Here is an 18,224-nt window from a genome sequence, read left to right as displayed (position 1 = left end):
CTTCTCATCTCCCTCCCAGACCATTCACTTCTTCCCAGGTCACTGCCTTAGTTCAGCCTTCTGTCCTCTCTCTGCTGTATAACCATCATTTCCCGACAGGTCACCCTCCTGTATGGTATTTAACTCACTCCAGTCCATTTTCTACTGAGTCTCTGCACAGTTGTGTCACCGCCCTGCTCTAAAATGTTTTGAGTGTCTCTAAATTGCCTTCAGGATTAAACCCAAATCCCTAATCATGGTATTCAAGGTCTTTGATCAACTGGTCCCTGTCTCTCTCCTTAGGCCCCTTCCTGGCCACCCCTCATAGGCCCCTGATGCTTGATTCCAGTGAAACTTCTGGTCGTATTACTATTTTTATGTCTCTAGGCAGTTTTGCATTTATGTGGAAGTCCTTCTGTCCTTGTCGTCCTGGCCAACTCCTCTCCTCTAAGAACCAGGGCAAATGTCATTTCCTTTGTGTACATATTCCCAGGCGAAGTCAGGCCCTCTGTCTCCTATGATCCCAGACTCTCCTGCTCACAGCTTCTTGCTGCCAGTGTGGTGTTTAGTTGATGCGAGGAGAGGCTCTGGGCTCTAGAGCATGGATCTGAGTGATGGTTCCACCACTTACCCACCCTGTGACCTCTCCCAACAGAAGTCTCCTTGTCTGTAAATGGGGGCAATAACAGTCTTCTCTCCCAGGGCTGTGGGGAGGATTAAGGAGTAATATATTGAGAGGGCTTAGAACACTGCCTGGATCATTGCTGGAACTCAACACATCAGCTACTGTTATAACTGTGACCAGATTGGATTCCTGGTGCTTTCTTGCCTGTTCGGGGTCTTGCCTGAGCTGTGTGAGCACTGGGATTTTCTCCTGTTCAGGTTTGTCCTCAGCTTCTAGAACAGGCTGGCGCTGAGAATGCACACAGAAAACACCAGGACATCAGGATGCATGTACTGGCTGCAGGACCTGGTGGGACAGGCAGCTGCTTCTGGCCTCTGCATCTGGGGCTCTTTTGAAGCCAAATCCTAAGGATGCCTGGAGTCCGCCCACAACTGGGGATAGAGGACTCTTGGTCAGAGCCTGAGGCTGGGGATAGAGTGAGAGTGTGGTAGAGGAAGGGGGTCCAAGTGCTGGGGGCTGGAGGCTGATGGAGTCTATGGCAACGGTGTAGACCTGCTCTTGGAAACCCTCTAGTGGTTACTTCTGGACTCTCACCTGCCTTTTCCAGAATCCCGCAGAGGTACCAGGATGGCAGCTGACATGTAGGATATGTGAATTCTCCTAAATGTTCCACTTTGGCAAATGAAAATACTCTCCTTGAAGTAAAGAGGAAAGACAAAGCTAAACCCTCTTTAGTCTACACATCAGGTCCTGTGTTACAGCCGTGAAACTTGAAGACAAGCAACGACTCAGCTCAGGCATGTGAGAATGCATTTATATCTTTACCTGACAGTATTAAACACGCCATCTGGACAGAGCACGGCCTTTCATAATGCAGTTTAGAGTGGCATTTAAGGACATGGGGTCTAGAGTCTGATGGGCTGGGTTCCGAGCCAAACTTTGCCACTTACAAGCTGGGTGATATCAGAGAGTTCACGTAAGCCTCTCTAAGCTTCAGTTTCCTCATTTGTAAAGATAAGCTGATGATAGTGCCCTGCTCTCAGGGTCACTGTGAGAACTGCATGAAGCCATCTCCTTGGTAGTTGGCACAGGGCTCAGCCTCAATAAATGTTAGCAGTAATGATTATGGAGCTTATCACAATAACCCGATGAGACGGTACGGCGGTACAGGTCATTGTTATTCCCATTTGATAGATTTTTAAACTTAATTCAGTTCCATAAATAGACACTGAGCATTTTCACTGTATCGGGCCCAGTGCGAGGGGAAGGATGCAGGGTAGGCCTGGTAGAGAGAAGCCCTGCCCTGCTTATGGTCTAGCAGATAAACAGGTAGTTAAATAATTGAGACCTGTGTCATGATGGGGGAAAGACAGGGTGCTCCAGACACATGGGACACATGGGACATAAGCTCATCTAGGAGTCAGAGACACCTACTTCAGGAGAGACATTTAGTCCAAGATTCCAAGGATACGTAGGCATCGGCAAGGTGAAGAGGAGATGGGGAGAGAGGGATCAGCATGTGAAAAGGCTGGGAGGCTGGAAGTCTCAGCAGAGGCGCTTGAAAGAACTTGGTGAGGCTGAGACAATGGTTTGGGAATGAGGAGGTCAGGGAACTGAGGCTCAGAGAGGGCAAGCGTCACATGCAAGGGCACACAGCTATTAAGAGGTGAAAGTGGGATGAGGCCAGAGTGATGGATCCGCATCAGGTGAGTATACATCACGCCGGCTCTCATATGTATACTGACAATGCACGTACACACATGTATCCTTTTTAGAGTTTCAAAAGTAAGTTTTTCCTGAGTTAAGGGAAGGCCAGGGAGTACTAATTGTGTCTTCAAAATGCCAGAGTTTGATAAAGTTAACAAGAGGGGTTGCTCCTGAGTCATCAGAGAGGAGGCAGCTGTGAAATGTGCGCATGAAATTGGCTCCCTGGACTGGAAACAGTCACCTAGAGCCAAATTCATGTTCCCTGTCCTGAAACAGAAACGACAGCACACTCATGCGTGCTGGAAAGTCTGGGGAGGTAGTGAAGGCACAGGCTCTGGAGGCAGGCTGACCTGGATTGAGATCTAGACCCAGTCATTGATGACCTGCAGGGAGCTTTCTGAGCCTCACTTTTTCCTGTAAGACGGGGGATAATCAATAGCATTGTGTAACTGCGAGACAGATACTGTATGGGCAAGCGCTTGATATGTGTCTGGCATGCAGAAGGTACTCAAAAAATATTTCCTTTATAGCATGTTTGGAACTATGCTAGATTTTTAAAATACTGATTTGTTAGAGACTCCAAATCTCTTCCCTACCTTCAAGTCCTTCTATAGATTGCTGGAAGCCAAAACCTGGAGACATGGACAGGACAAAGTGACTATGATGCCAGTATCCATATCCCCTTCATAAATTACTCGCAGGTATTAGCTTCGAGGTGTATTCGTGGGCCAGCACTCCTGGGAATATCTGAAAAGCAGGATCAACTCTCTTACCGTGTTATACAGGACCGTTCAATTAACCGAAAATGTTATGGAACACATATGTCAAAAGGGCTAGGATGAATAATGAAAATGGGGATTTCTGGGGAGTGATCTGAAAACTCTTTCCAGTGCTGCAGCTTGGAGCAGAGGGTCACTGCAGGGAACACGGAGAGACAGAGGCCAACCCCAGCACAATAGGTGATGCAGGAAACATCGTGCAGATTCATCGAAGGAGAGATTACTTCCTTCCTGGTTCTGGCATTGCATGCATGGGTCAGCCACAAGTTAGGGGCAAGGCTGCTGTGAGCTGTCCAACACCATATGCTGGGGAAGGCTCCACCCTTAAAATGTGAGCTAGGAGTGGTTAGGGACAGAGATGGAGAATTGTCTGCCCCTTTCACAAAAGCCTCAACACGGAAAAGGCCTGTAATGCAGCTCAACGTGGCTCAGGAGCAGGGCAATGAAAACACTGGAAGATTTGAACGTGATCAGAGAAGCAACATTTCCTTTGGTCTCAGCTGGCTGGGTTTCACCAGTTCACCAGTGCCTTAGTGAAGAGAGGTGGGAAGTTAATTTCCTAACCATACTGTAAATTATTTACAGCTTGTTGCATAAATAATTATGCTTACATTAACTGTTCAATGAACAGTTTATAGTTCACCGCATAGCAGAGGTTAAGTCAGTCTAAATTCATTATGTGTGGTTTTTATAAAGCCCTTAGTGAGAGAGCCTTCCAGGTTGGGTTGTAGAACGGCGTAGGGGCCAGGTGGACCCAGCTGATGACAAGGCTCCTCGGATGTCTCGGGAGGAATCCTGCTGTTTACTCAGAGTGAAACCCCAGAGGGCTTGCAGTGGCTTTCAGGGCCCTCTAGGATCTAGCCTGAGTCCCTTTTCACTCCTACTGATCTTTCCCTTGCTCCACTCCATTCTGGCCGCGCTTACCTCTGTACTGTTTCTCCAGCGCCCAGGCTTACTCCCACAGGAGGCCTTTGCACCATCTTTTCCCTCTGCCCCGAAAGCACCCGTACATCAGCATGGTTGGTTTTCTCTGAAGCATTCCCTCTCAGCTTACCTTCTCAATGAGTCCTACCCTGACCCACTATTTGAAGTGGCTCTTCCGTCCCTGCCTCTCACATGAACAGTCTTGTCCCCACTTATTCTAACTCTTCTTTTGAATGGAAATTATCTGGTTTTAACATACTAGGCACTGTTAAATCGATTACGTTTATTACTATTGTCTGTTTTCCCTGCTGTAATGTACCTTTCATGGGGCAGGACTGTTTGCTGACTGTGTTCACTCTGTATCCCAAGCAGCTGGAACAGTTCCCGGCACAAAGTAGGCACTAAGGAAATACTGACTGAATGAATATTCAGGGTGGAATGTGTGAGGGTATGTGGGTCACACACTCTGCGTGCAGTCTGGGAGGGCCTGGAAGTTTGGGGAATGAAGTTCGATGGGAGGGCAGTCCAGTGAGAGGGATGGGCCTTCTTCAAAAGAAGAGACAGTCGTCCCATCAGACTCAACAAGTCTCAAGCTGAACCCGCCTTCCTGTTTTCTGAACTGGTTTCTCCTGTCCATTCATCTGCTTGAGTCAAAAATTTGGGTCACATCTTTGACTAGTCCCTGTTGTTCATCTTGCATCTGAATTGGTATTCAAGTCCTATCGATTTTATCTTAATTATTCTTGAGTGATTGTCTTCCAACACCACTGCTGCCACACAAATCAGGACTCCTCATCTTATTCTTGAACGTCATTTGGCTAAATATAATAACCTTGGTTTCTTTTCATATCGAATATTTTAAATATGTTACTGTACTTTTTTTCTGGTATAAAGGATTGCTCTAAGAAAGTTATCAGAGCATAATTTCCTGTCCCTTATAAATAACGTGCACTTTTTTTTTTTTTTTTTGCGGTACGCGGGCCTCCCACCGCCGTGGCCTCTCCTGTTGCGGAGCACAGGCTCCGGACGCGCAGGCTCAGCGGCCACGGCTCACGGGCCCAGCCGCCCCGCGGCACGCGGGACCCTCCCAGACCGGGGCACAAACCCGTGCCCCCTGCACCGGCAGGCCGACTCCCAACCACTGCGCCACCAGGGAAGCCCTCTTTTTTTCTTTTAAAAGTCCAATAATCTTACTAGAATACACCTTGTATGCTTGTTTCCATATAGGTAGTATACTCGGTATATATCATTTTTCTTAAAAATTTAAACTCATTTGATAATGGTTGTTGAAATATTGAAACAGTAATTTATAGTTTCCTTCTGTTTTTGAGTACCTTCTCTTGGCATTATCTCATCGTAGCAATATTATTCTGCTCTTTATTCTCTTTCTAAAATAACTATGCATGGGATGATACTTTAATAAATTTTTTTTGCTCATTTGTATGTGAAATTAGTTTCCATAAACTTTTAGAGGGAAGTAGGGCTCAGGAAATCTGTTCTAACTTCATAGAGCTCCGTCTTCTTTTGCTTTTGTGTAGGGTTCAAAAATATAGTGATCTGCTTTCTAAGGTTCCTAGCTCTGTTCTGCCCCTCACATTGGTCTGAACTCTCTTCCTTCTGTCTCTATTATCTCTGTCCTTCTCAATTTCGATTTTACTCCCAAAAGTTTCTTCTTAAGGTGGTGTTTTGTTGTAGAAGAGATTCCTGTTGGGTCAGTTTTGAGAGTTCAGAGTACGTGCCTTGCACTCACCTCATTGGAGAGGCAAACCCCTTCTAATTTCAGTTATTATTCTCAAATTGTCACACTGTGCTTTCCAGTAAATACCCAGTGGCTACATTGGGGTTCTCCTTTCCCATGTTCTCCAGATGCCACCTTATTCTTTCCTTCTTCTTCCTCTCATACAGATGATACCGAGCAGTCTTGTACCTGCAGGTGGTTTGCCCCCCCGCCCCGCCCCACGCTTGTATTTTGAGGTTTGTAGGAATGCTTTATCATCTAGCTTTGCTGTAAATATTATCCATGGGGTTTGGGCCTTGTTATCTAGTTGCTCTGTCAGTTTTTATATGGGAAATTGGAGTGATTGATAAACTATGCTGCCACTACTGTCATCTTTCCAGAATTCTTCCTTATTTCTCTCACGTTTAAGTAACTAAGTTCTGATGTTACCAGCTGCTTTAATTCAAATCACTCCAGAAATAACTAACACATGCAATATTGCCTATCAGGCATTATTCTAAGCAAATATTTACAAACGTTTGTATACATATGTATGTGTGTGAATATATATATTCATATATTCACTTCATTTAATAATCACAAAAAGCCTAGGAGTTAGGTACTATTATCATTCCCTTTTGCCATTGAGGAAGAGGAAACTGAAATACAAAGAGGCTTTCCCAAAGTTGTAGTTAGCAAGTGGCAGACTAGGATTTAATCCAGGTAATCTAGCTCCAGAGTTCATGCTCTGAGGGGAGCACTGGTACCCAACAGAAGCCACATGATGCCCAGAAGACCCAGTGTCATGCCTGGCTCTGATGCCGGCACAGTGGTACCTAGAAGATACAGCAGTAAGAGAAGAAGCAGCGACTATGACAGTCAGAGATGTCTAGTAGAGATCAGACAGCATGATATTACCCAGAAGGAAAGGCAGCCATGCTCGGTGGACCTGGCAGGACCTGGCAACTAGAATTATACCTAGTGTAAGGCTGCTAAAGGAAGAAGAGATGACAGAATTATCCAATGCTGCCTTGTGGTTGACTGAACCAGTCTTTTTTTTGGGGGGGGGGAAATATATATATGAGACGAACTCTAGGAACTCCTGGAAATACTTGACACTCTGGTACATCATGTTAGGATGAGAATGAGGTTGGGCTATATTTGTTTATGTCTGTTTATCTCTTAGACAGTGTGAGCTTCCTAAGGGCAAGGGTCACCAGCACAAAGCCTGGCACATGATCAGCATCTGTAGTGTTTCACTGAATTGACCAGGTATTGTTTTAAACCTTATCAAACTGGTTGAGAATATTTTATGTTACAGGCATCATGTGGGGACAGGCCCTTCCTATGGGAGCGCAGACCTCCCTTCAGCTACTTCTCCAAGGCTTAGCTATATATCTCCACACCTCACTGGAAAACCATTTGCCTGAAATTTCTGAGAATTGGGATAATGGTTGCTAAAGGTCCAAGCTCTACCCAACCAGAGCATGGCTTGGTGGAATATAGGAATGTTTGAACAATGCCTTTTACAAAGGTCTCTCTGATTCTGCTGACACCTGCTTTAAGTATTTCTATTTAAAACAAAAAAAGTTTATCATCATGTCTTTTGTGGTATCTAGTTACTTACCCAACCTCAAATTTTAACCACAGGGAAAAAAGTATCGCAATGAGCTGACCTATGCTTTTTCTGACATCCAAACCAAAGACAGAGTCCACGTCTTCTGAAGTAGAGCCCCAGAAGAGAGGAAGGGGTGAGTTCAGGGATTCCAATCCATGTGCCAGGTCAGGGCGCTCATGCTCATCTTGCATGACACTCTGCTAGTTCTGGAAATATTTTCATCTGGCGTGGCAAGGCTCACAGTCCGTTTCCCAGGTGGTCTCTGGTTTACTTGATTCAATTAAGTATATAATGACACCTGCTATATGTCAGGCCCTGTGCTGAGTGCTGGTGATGCTGAGATAGATCAGACAGTGCCTGCCTTTGAGAAGATCTCAAAGTCTGGTGGACGAGAGAGATAGGTGGAGAAACCATTTAGTACGGCCGCACATAGTCTATGAAATCAGGCTGCCTACATGGAGTTCTGGCTCTCTTAAGTCATGTAGGTCTTCTGCACCTCTGTATTCTCATCCGTAAAGTGGAGACAATAAGAGTGTTCACTTAATCAGGTTACTGTGAGAATAAAATACTACATGATAATTGTAGAGTCCTGGGGTCCAATAAACATTAGTTGTTATTACTGGTGGATTTTGTCTATTTTCCCTTTCCCTGTGACTTCAGAGCTGCTTTTCATCAATCCTCTATTACTTATTTTTTTGTGTTTTTTTTTTGCGGTACGCAGGCGCCTCAGTGGTGTGGCCTCTCCCGTTGCGGAGCACAGGCTCCGGACACGCAGGCTCAGTGGCCATGGCTCACGGGCCCAGCCGCTCTGTGGCATGTGGGATCTTCCCGGACCAGGGCACGAACCCGTGTCCCCTGCATCGGCAGGCGGACTCTCAACCACTGAGCCATCAGGGAAGCCCTACTTATTTGTTTTTTAGCTAAACACAATTATATTATTATCCCGATGGTTTAGTTGTAACTAGGGCAGCTTGGGTGCAAAGCAAGCTGGACAAAGTCAGGCTTCATAGGTATATACATGCCTTGAGCATCAGCCCATTTTGCCCTCCACCTGCCGGTGGGCCAGAACCTCCGACGTCCTCTCTTCCCTGGTCAGAGCTGGCCTTGGACCTAAGTGGGATGAGCCACTGAGCGGGGTCAGGAGGAGGCAGGGGCCCATGGGCTTTACTACTCTGCTCATTTATTCTCTGTATGTTTGGTTGCTGCTGGGGGAGAAAGAGGAGGTATCTGTTTAAACAATCTCTGGAAATAGAAGTTATTTTAAGCTCATTCTTAAAAGAAAACCAGATTCTGCTTTCCCCACAGGCGCCCCTTGTCTGTCCTCATCTCTGAAGCTGTCACCCTGGAAGGCAGCTCCTGGAACTGCACGGCCGGGAGTGGGTTTGGCCTGAAAGCAGCAATTACATCTCTGGGGCCTGTGATCCTGGTCCTCCCGCTACCCAGAGCTTTAGGCAGAGCCAGGGCTCATAGCTTTCCTTCATCTTCCTGTTGCTGATAAGCAGCCCCTGAAGTTCTTTCTTGGGAAAATGGCCCTGCATATCTCCCTGTGTTAAGGCATCTTATCTTGCTCTCTGTTCTTCTTCAGGTAGAATAGGAAGCAGTGAAGCATGGCAGTTAAGAGTAGACTCTGGAACCAGAGAGACTAGGGTTTCAATCTCAGTGCTACTGCTTTTTCCCGGGGTGATTTTACTTCTCTGCATCTCAGTTTCCTCATCTGTAAAATGGGAATGATAATAAGACCCAACTCAGATAGTTGTCCTGAGGAGTAGATCAAATAGTTCATGTAAAGCACTTAGCATAGTGCTCAGCACATGGAATGTGCTCACTAAATTCTAGCCTCTATTATAATTATTAGAGGTGCTGAAGTGTTGCTATGGGGAAAGGCAGCAAAGAGAATGAACATTTTTGAGCATCTCCTTTGTGCTATGCACTGTCCTAGGCCCTTTACGTTCACCATTTAATTTAATCCTTCCATCAACTCACTGTGGAAGGTTCTATCATTATCTCTGTTTTACAGGTGAAGAAATTGAAGCTCAGAGAGGTTAAGAAACTTACTCAAAAGACGAATGTATGTTGTGAGAGTCAGGATACTGGTTATTCTGGTTGGGGAGTGTCCAGAAGGGGTTGCAAGGGAGGCTTCTGGGATGCTGCTAATATTCTATTTCTTTATCTGGTTCCTGGATACAAGGGTGTGTTGACCTTATGAAAATTCATGGAACTGCAGCTTGATATTATGATTTGTTCACTTTTATATACATATGTTATTTCAATAAAAATCTCAGAAAAAGGAAGAAAAAAAAAAGGCAGCAGCAGTGGCAGCCTGCCTTCAATTACACAGATGACGAACAGCAGAGCCAGCTCTTTCTACCCCTGCGCGCAGACGTGCAAGCCTTGTTGGCCTGGGCCTGCGGAAGCTCCTCTTACGCTCAAGGCCTTTACCTGATAAGCGGTTCTGTCCTGAGGAAGCTCTGGTTCCAGGCCTGTTCAGACAATTAATGAGGGAGCGGCATCTTCCTGAGCCAGTATGAGGGGCTGAACGCCAGAGGGAGGCCTCCCTGAGGTAGCTAAGCATAGAAGGCACAAGTCCAAGAGGCTGGCCTGGGATTCAGCCCTTGCTGGGCTCTAGGGCGGCTGATGGGGTCGACTGAAGGCAAAGCCAGCTAGGCTTCCACTGTTTCTTCCCCCTAGAGGACAACTTCCATCCCCTAGCCCAACTGCGGACCCTCTGTCCTTCCGCTTCAGGCTCCTTAGCCAGGTTTCTCCCTCCCGTCCACTGGAGCTTTGATGCTCCAAGGCAGAGGTCCCCAAGCCCTGGGCTGTGGACCGGTACTGGTCTGAGGCCTGTTAGGAACCGGGCCGCAGAGCAGCAGGTGAGCGGCGAGAGAGTGAAACTTCATCTGCCGCTCGCCATCGCTCGCATTACCGCCCGAACCAGACCCCACACACCGACCCCCGCCACCGGTCCCTAGAGCAATTGTCTTCCACAGAACTGGTCCCTGGTGCCCAAAAGCTTGGGGACCGCTGCTCTAAGTCTTCTTTCTGCAGGCTCACGACACAAAGTCAGAGAGACAGACTGTCTCAGCCCATGCTTCTGGTTGGGGAAGAAGCAAGTGATGTGAGATTCTTTCTGGCGAGTTGGGGTAGAAAACACTCAGGCTTGTCTTCTGGACTCCACCTCCCTGCCGAACCTCATCTTTTTAAAAGAAATTAAAAAAAAATTTTTAAGTAGTTTTGGATTTACAGAAAGTTGCCAAGATAGTGCACGGTGTTTCTATATACCCCATACCCAGTTCCTCTGATTAGTGTCTAATAGCAGGTTGGTACATTGGCCACAACTAAGGAAGAAGCATTGGTGCTTTACTATTAACTAATTTCCAGACTTTATTCGGATTTCACTAGTTTTTCCACGAATGTCTTCTTTTGTTTCAGGATTCCATCCAGGACATCCTGTTACATGTCGTCATCGTCACGTCTCCTTAGTCTCCTCTGGCCTGTGACAGTTTCTCGGTCACCCCTTGCTTTTGATGACCCCGACCGTTTTGATGAGTCCTGGTCAGGTCTTTTGTACAACGTCCCTTGGTTTGGGTCCCCAGTGTTTTTCCTATGATGAGACTGAGTTATGGGTTTCAGGGAAAATGCTGCAGCGGTGAAGTGTCTTCATCACGTAGTATCAGGGGTACATGCTATCAACGTGGCGTATCAGCAGTGAGATTCACTTTGATCTCTTGGTTAAGGTGGTATTTGCCAGGTTTCTCCACTGCAAAGCTACTTCTTTTCTCCACTTAATAGACTCTTTCCTTTGGAATTGAGTGATTAAGTGCAGTCCATGCTCAAGCCCCACCCCACCCCATCCGTTTTTAATCATCGAGTTTCTCTGGCACAAAACCAGTAAACACACAAACTCATCTGAGTATTTACGCAGGTAGAGATACACAAACTCTCACCCAGACGCCCAGACACTGGCGCACGGACAATATAGACAGACACCCGAATGAGTTCATATCCACAAACACGGACACGCATGGGCACAAATGCACAAACATTGGGGAAATCAATAGTTTCGTCATTCCATTTCTCTTACCAGCAGAGTGATAAATCAGCTAGGATTTTAATCAACACAGCTTCTAAAATCCCACTTTCTTTCTAATTTTTAAAGATCTTAAAGAGCAAGAACTGAGTAATGCCTGCGTGTGAGTTGGGGGTGAAGGCGGGTGATGAAAATATGAGTTTGGAATCTAATCAGGCCTCCTGGGATGGGCTTACACTAGAGGCATGTGGTGGCTCTGACTCCCTTTTTCTCTCTACCTGGTTCTTCCACGGCCCTTTCCCACCCAGGCCAGAAGTAAGGGGGTGTGAGTAACTCCCCCATGAGGACCCCAGAGCTCTTCCACAGGGAGACATGCTAAGAGCCCACCCCAGCACCATGGGTTCCCTTTGTGCTGGGTGCTGGCTCCAGCTGCTGTGATTTAGGTAGGAGTCTTTCAACTCCACTGGTCTCTACCCCTGTTGCCCTGCCTGCCACCCTTGGATAGCTTCTTGTGGCTTTCAGCATAAATGCCCAACCCCTACTCTGGCTTCAAAGTTTTTCAAGATCAGGGCTTTCCCCCTTCTCCAGATCTGCCCTTCACAGCAGCCTCTTTTCCAGAATATATAACTCTAGCCCAACTAACCTACTCATTGTCCTGTTGTCTGCCGCACCCTGGAGGATTCTCCCACTGTCTTCGTGTGTCCGAACCCTACCCAGCTCTAATGCCGCTTTCTACATGAACCGTCCCCTGATCTCCAACTGAAAGGAGTAGCTCCCTTCTTTGAATTCCCAGAAAATCTTTTCTCTAAGGGATGGCACCGACTCAACTCTGCTTAGTTATTTGTGAATGTGTGCTTTAGAAAAGTTTCCTTTGGTTGCAAGCAATGGAAGTTAACTCTTGGCCTTATTTCCCAGTCCCCAAATGATGCTGGAGTTCCTGGTGGAACAACGGAATTTGCCGTCACGAATGTGACCTGCGTCCAACAACTCCAGTCTGTGTAACTCTTGGTTCTAAGCTTCTCAGTTTGGGGAGAGGGAATTGGATTCATGCAGCTTGGTTCAGGAGCCCACCCATGGATTAACCACCAGCTATGGCCAAGGGTGTCTTCACACAGCGCAGACATCTCCCCTGGGGGACCACTCTGTGTTTGGGAGGAGGGGCTTTCCCCAAAGAGGAGAGAAACGCTGAAGTCTAGGTTGCCCCAAGAGGCAGCTAATAGAACTCGTCTTTGCTACTGATGGCAGAAGGAGGGAGAATGCTGGGAAGACAAAAACAACAGATGTCCACAGCAAAGTGTTTATGGAGAGAATGAGTCAGTGAGTGAGTGACTAGTTCATTTGTTGCCCCCTAAAAGCCCCTAGGTCAGTTTGCCTCCCTGTTCTGTATCTCTAGAACATGAGGGTCATAGACTTTTCCATCCTCTATATCACCTTTCCAATCATGTTGTCGTGAATGAAAAACGTTGCCTGCCATGTCAGTAAACAAAGGATGTTGCAGCCATCAAGCCACTATAGCCGCCCGCAAAGGTGAGCCCCGAGGGAACTCAGGATGGAGAAAAACGGGCTGCCCGCAGTCAAGCCCTCAGCCTCTGCAGCCACCCTGAGGGGACGCAGGATGGGAAAGCACAGGATACTGGCCCTAGATAGCTAAGGTACATATCAAAGGAATGATTTCAGTGAGCCCAGACTCTTGCATCTTCCCATACACAGTAAAGTGCTAAATTCATTAACCTGAGATGTCTGGTTATCTTTATTTAACAGTAATGTTGTGATGTTCTGACTATTTGGTCTTTGTTGCAAAAACTCCTCTATATCCTGGTTCCTCCTTTACCTTTTTGGAGCAGTCTCTCAGAGCTGTTCTGAGAGGCTGCCTCCCAGACTGGAAGTCCTCAGTTTTGTCCGCCAAATAAAACATAATTCTCAATTTTTAGGTTGTGCATTCTTTTTAGTTGACATTGTTCGTGGGGCACTCCCTGGGGAGGTGGAATGGTGGAGGCATGTGGAGTCTTCTGCAGAGGTATGGCAGTAAATGCCTGCCGCTCTTTCAGATGTGTAGCTGGTATATGTCAGGCGCTGGTAATAAACCAGACACGAGGGATGTCCCTCACAGGACTTGGAGAGTTCAGACAAACATACAAATTGCAATAGAATGTTATTAGTGCTCCAATGGAGGATGCACAGAGAGGTGGGGGTCCTGGGGGGCAGCTGATAAGCTCTGACTGAGGCTCTTCAGAGAAAGTAACACGAGAGCCGGGTATTGCAGGGTTAATAGGAGCTTGCCAGGTAGAGAAGAAGGAAAGGGAATTCTGATCTGAGAGGAATTGTCTGTGCAAGGCCATGGGGGAGACTGTAAAAGAGAGCCACGCTTGAGAAACAGGAAGGTTGAGAGTGCCTGGAGTATAGTGTGTCTATGGTGGGGGTGCTAAGATATGAGGGAAGGTGGAAAAGGGAGATGTGTGGGAAGGGAGGCTGGGGCCAGATCTTGGACACTCCCCATCTGAGCCTCAGGAATTTTAACTTATGGGGGAGTGGTCAGTGGGGGCACACTGAGGACTCATGCAGGGGAGTAACAAGATATATGTATAGAAAGTTCTCCTGCATTGTTCGGGGAATGGGATGCATTGCTGCCTTGGAGAGCCAATATGGCAGCATCTATAGAATTTCACTCCTACTCCTGGGGGTCTAGGGCATAGAATGAAGATACTGGTTATATAAGGGCATATGTGTTTATAGTGGTCAAGAACTGGAAAAGTGAGTTCCCAGCAGTGGGAAAATGGTTTAATAAATTGTGGTATATCCACAAAGTGATTTTTCATCTATCTATCCATCTATCTATCATCTATTCAAATTCTTTACAAAATATAATAGCTATTTTTCATGAAGGGAGAGGGAGAAAGAAAGGATGTTGGTAAGCTTTTATTTTTAACTATTTAAAAAGCTATAAGAAACCACATGCACAATTTGCATAAACAGTATAAGCTTTGTGGTTAAAAATTACATTTAAAAACCTCATAGACAAACAGCTGCATTGTTCAGAAAGTCCTACTCCTCATTAAATAACAGTAAATATGAAGGCGTGATTTTAACCATGATAATTGGAGCATTCCGCTATCATTTCAGTCCTACTTGGTACCTTGGCCCTACTTACCTGGCCTCATCAGTGCCTTCTGGGTGCTGGCTGTATTGACTCAGAATAAAAGCCAAATCCTCACCTTGTCCCACACAGCTCCATAGGGTCTGCTCACCTCCACCCTCCACTGCTTTCACCTCAAGTCCTCCATCCCACTCTCTGCCAGGTTAACTCTTGTCTTTCTCACACATCTCAAGGACACTTATGCCTCAGGGCCTTTGCACTTGCTGTTCTCTCTCTCTGAAACAATTTCCCCCCAGATATCTACATGGCTCACTCCCTCATGTCCTTCATGTCTTGGCTCAAAGGTCCCTTCCTCAGTGAGCCTTCTCTGAGCCACTTATTTTACATTGCAATGCCTACTCCCCCTTTCACCCCCACAACTCTCTATCCTTTTTCCCTGTTCTTTTCCTTCAGAGCACTGACCACCTCCAACGTATTGTATGCATTGCTTATTTATTCTGGAAATTACTTTGGAAGTTGACTGTCCTCTCACTTGTTTGTAACCTTTACAAGGGAAATGACTTTTATCTACTTGCTTGCTCTTATAGCCCAGCTTAGAACAGTACTTGGTACATAGTAGGCACTGAATACTGTTTTGTGGAATGAGTGAATGACTAGTGGCAGGTGGAGAATGGCTGGAGGCAGGTAAGATTAGCAACAGAAAGACTAGTTTGAACACTGTTACAAGCCAAGGCGAAGGGACTTGAGCCCAGCCTTAAAGGTTAAGTGTGTATGTCGTCTTCTGTCATAATCTTCGAATGATGTTGAAATCTATTGTTTTTTAACTTCTCATTACTATGTCTTGATTCTTTAGGCAGATCAAAAGCTCCATGAGAGGGGAGGTGTGGCATGTTGATCTCCACTTTTCCCACAGTGTCTGGCACTTATGTGATATTAAATATAATTCATTCAAGCAACGTTCAAAGCTTTGTTAATGATCTGATATTACTATTATTTGATTAAGTGAATTTTATTTAACAAAGATCTTAAGATCTAATGGATATTCTCATGCTGTTGTACTAAATAGAGTTAATTTTGTTCCATTACAAAATTAGTATATATGCTTATGAAAGTAAATTTGGAAATTAGAGAAAGGTTGAAAACAAATGAAAAATCTTTTTGTTTCACCACCCATAAAAAACCACTAGCATTTTAATATTTCTTTTAAATATTTTTTCTAGAGATAGCTTTTAAACATAGTTATAATAATTGTGTTTACATTTCTGCATACTGCTTTGCATACTGTGGGTTTATTTTATTAGTGCACACATTTTTCTTTGCTATAAACTTCTGGAAAGCATTATTTTAAATAAGTGCACATTATATAACCATGTAGCTGTACCGTAGCTTACTTGACATAGCTAATATTTAATATTTAAGCTATTTCTATTTTCCTCTTATTGTAAAGATAATCTGCTACTCTGTCAGATTTCATTGCCTGATTTGTCTGGTCATCTGCCCTCAAAACATCTTACTATCTGTAAGATGGACATAATGAGAAATAAGAGGATTAAGGTAAGTGAATGCAAGAAACAGTGATGAGCATATAGTAGGTGTTTAGTAAACACCAGATGGCTTGGAATTGAAACCTTTGGAAATTGTGGAGTGTTAATAGGCTTCATGGCACTGTTCCCCGGCTGCAGGCTGCACCTGATGCAGGTGGATTCGGTCCAGCGCTGGATGGAGGACCTGAAGCTCATGACGGAGTGTGAGTGCATGTGTGTCCTGCAGGCAAAGCCCATCAGCCTGGAGGAGGATGCACAGGGCGACCTCATCCTGGCAGGCGGTTCTGGCCCCGGAGACCCCCTGCAGCTGCTGCTCAAGCGGGGCTGGGTCATCAGCACTGAGCTGCGTAGGATCGGGCAGAAGCTGGCCCAGGACCGCTGGGCGCGTGTCCATAGCATGAGCGTGCGACTGACCTGCCACGCCCGCTCCATGGTCAGCGAGTACAGCGCTGTTAGCAGGAGCTCCTCGCAGGAGATGGGCCAGGTGGGTTGCCTGGCATGGGCGTGGGTGGGCACTCGGAATGGGGTTGCCTTTTAGAAGAGTGGGTCTGAATTGTGTAGAGTCCTAACTCTTCTTGTCTCAGGGACCTCTCTCCACTTCCAAGGAAGCAGAGAAGACAGTAAGGACCTTTACTGAGTATCTGCTCTGTTCTAGGAATTGTGCTAGATGTTTTTACATACACCTCATTTACCTTGAACAACCTCTGAGGCCAACACAACCACTGAGAGACAACGTGCAATGGTTAAATACACCCTCTTTAATGCCTGCCTGCTCAAGTGTCAGCTCTGTCTGCTGTGTGACCTTGCCAAGTTACTTAACTTCTCTGTGCCCCAGTTCCATCATCCTAATGAGTATAATAATAGCATTTATTTCATAGATGTGTTGTGAGGGCTGAGTCCTAATTAAATTAAATTAATTAAAAATATTAGCTAGTGTTGTTGTCCTCACTTTATAGATGAGGAAACAGAAACTCAGAAAGCCTAAGTAACTTGCCCAAAGTTATGCAGTGAATGGTATAAGCCGGATTCAACCTAAGGCTGTGTAATTCCAAAGCCCATGGTTTTGAATCTCCTCCAAGTCCAAAGCAAACCACTGAAAATCCCCCTTTATTTCTCTTTCTTCTGGCATCTCTTTGCACCTTAGTGCTCTACCCTTTTCCTTGCTCCACTTTGCAGACAGTAAACTTCTATTCATTCTTTAAAACCCAGCTCAAATGCCCCTTCCTCTCTGAAGCTTCCCAGATCCCCCAGCATAACTAATTGCTCAGTTTTCTTTTTTTGAGCCCCCAAAGCAACTGATGATGATCTCTTTTGCCATCCATACCACACTGTGTTATAGTTTATGTGCCTGTTTTACAAATTGGCTGATTTGATTCTTCATCTTTATGCCCCAGAGGGTCCAGCTCAGCAGTTGGTCCTCGACCAGTGCTCACTGAATTGAATAAAATTGATCTATTTTTCTGCAGATTGAAAAGCTGCTAATGGAGAAGTGCTCAGAGCTGTCAGCAGTCACTGAGAGGTAAATCTGGCCTCTGGGTGAATCTAGACAGGGTCTGCCAGCCGGTCCTCAGGCAGGGAAAGGGGCTGGCATCTTCTCCCACAGGGACAGTGGGAGTGGGGAGGCCTGGTGGTGGTCTGGGAGTTTCCTTTTGCTGACTTTTATCAGCAACCTTAAAAGACTCCCTTGGGATTTTCTGCTCGATTTTCAGGCCTGGGAGAATGTAAAAGGCAGAGGAGAGGCCTGGGCATAGGAAGAAAGAGGATTCTTGAGGGTTGGTAACAAGGAAAGAGTTTACCCCAGCTTTGGGAAGCCCCTTGATCTCCAAAGTCAAGACAAGGTGAAAGCAGACACACCTTTACACTCACATACACATTGACAAGGATTTCACAGACATGCACAGATATATAAACATACAATCACAGAAATACACTCACAATCTCTTCGTATCTCACATACATAAACACACATACGTCTACACTCAGAAACGTACACACACTCAACCTTGTCTGTATGCACACCTGGGTGCGTGTTGACACCCTCCCTCACCCCTTCCAGCCCCCAGGCCCTAGAAGAAAAACCTGGAACTTGACATTCCTAGGACTGCCATGGGGTCTTTGGCCTTCCGTTGTGAAACATTCTCAGGTCATAGGGCTGGATTTGACCTTGATCTTCCTGTGTGAGTGGAAAATCCCCAAAGGCTCCTGTCTGC

The 18,224-nt window shown here is 45.9% G+C and overlaps 1 protein-coding gene across 2 annotated transcripts in view; it reads left to right on the top strand.

Annotated features, from left to right (window-relative positions):
• Positions 1-18,224, top strand: part of INSC (INSC spindle orientation adaptor protein) — a 132,297-nt gene that overhangs the window by 50,906 nt on the left and 63,167 nt on the right. For both annotated transcript variants that reach the window (XM_027115297.1, XM_027115296.1), the window contains 2 exons: positions 16,153-16,498; positions 17,481-17,533. In XM_027115297.1, coding sequence (XP_026971098.1) covers positions 16,153-16,498; positions 17,481-17,533 — 399 coding nt within the window. The remainder of the gene's footprint in view (positions 1-16,152; positions 16,499-17,480; positions 17,534-18,224) is intronic.

The sequence above is a fragment of the Aethalodelphis obliquidens genome, unplaced genomic scaffold (genome assembly GCF_003676395.1).
Source record: "Aethalodelphis obliquidens isolate GAN/ISIS:26980383/991018 unplaced genomic scaffold, ASM367639v1 scaffold14, whole genome shotgun sequence".
Classification (NCBI taxonomy): domain Eukaryota; kingdom Metazoa; phylum Chordata; class Mammalia; order Artiodactyla; family Delphinidae; genus Aethalodelphis; species Aethalodelphis obliquidens.
This window is presented reverse-complemented; position numbering and strand designations above follow the sequence as displayed.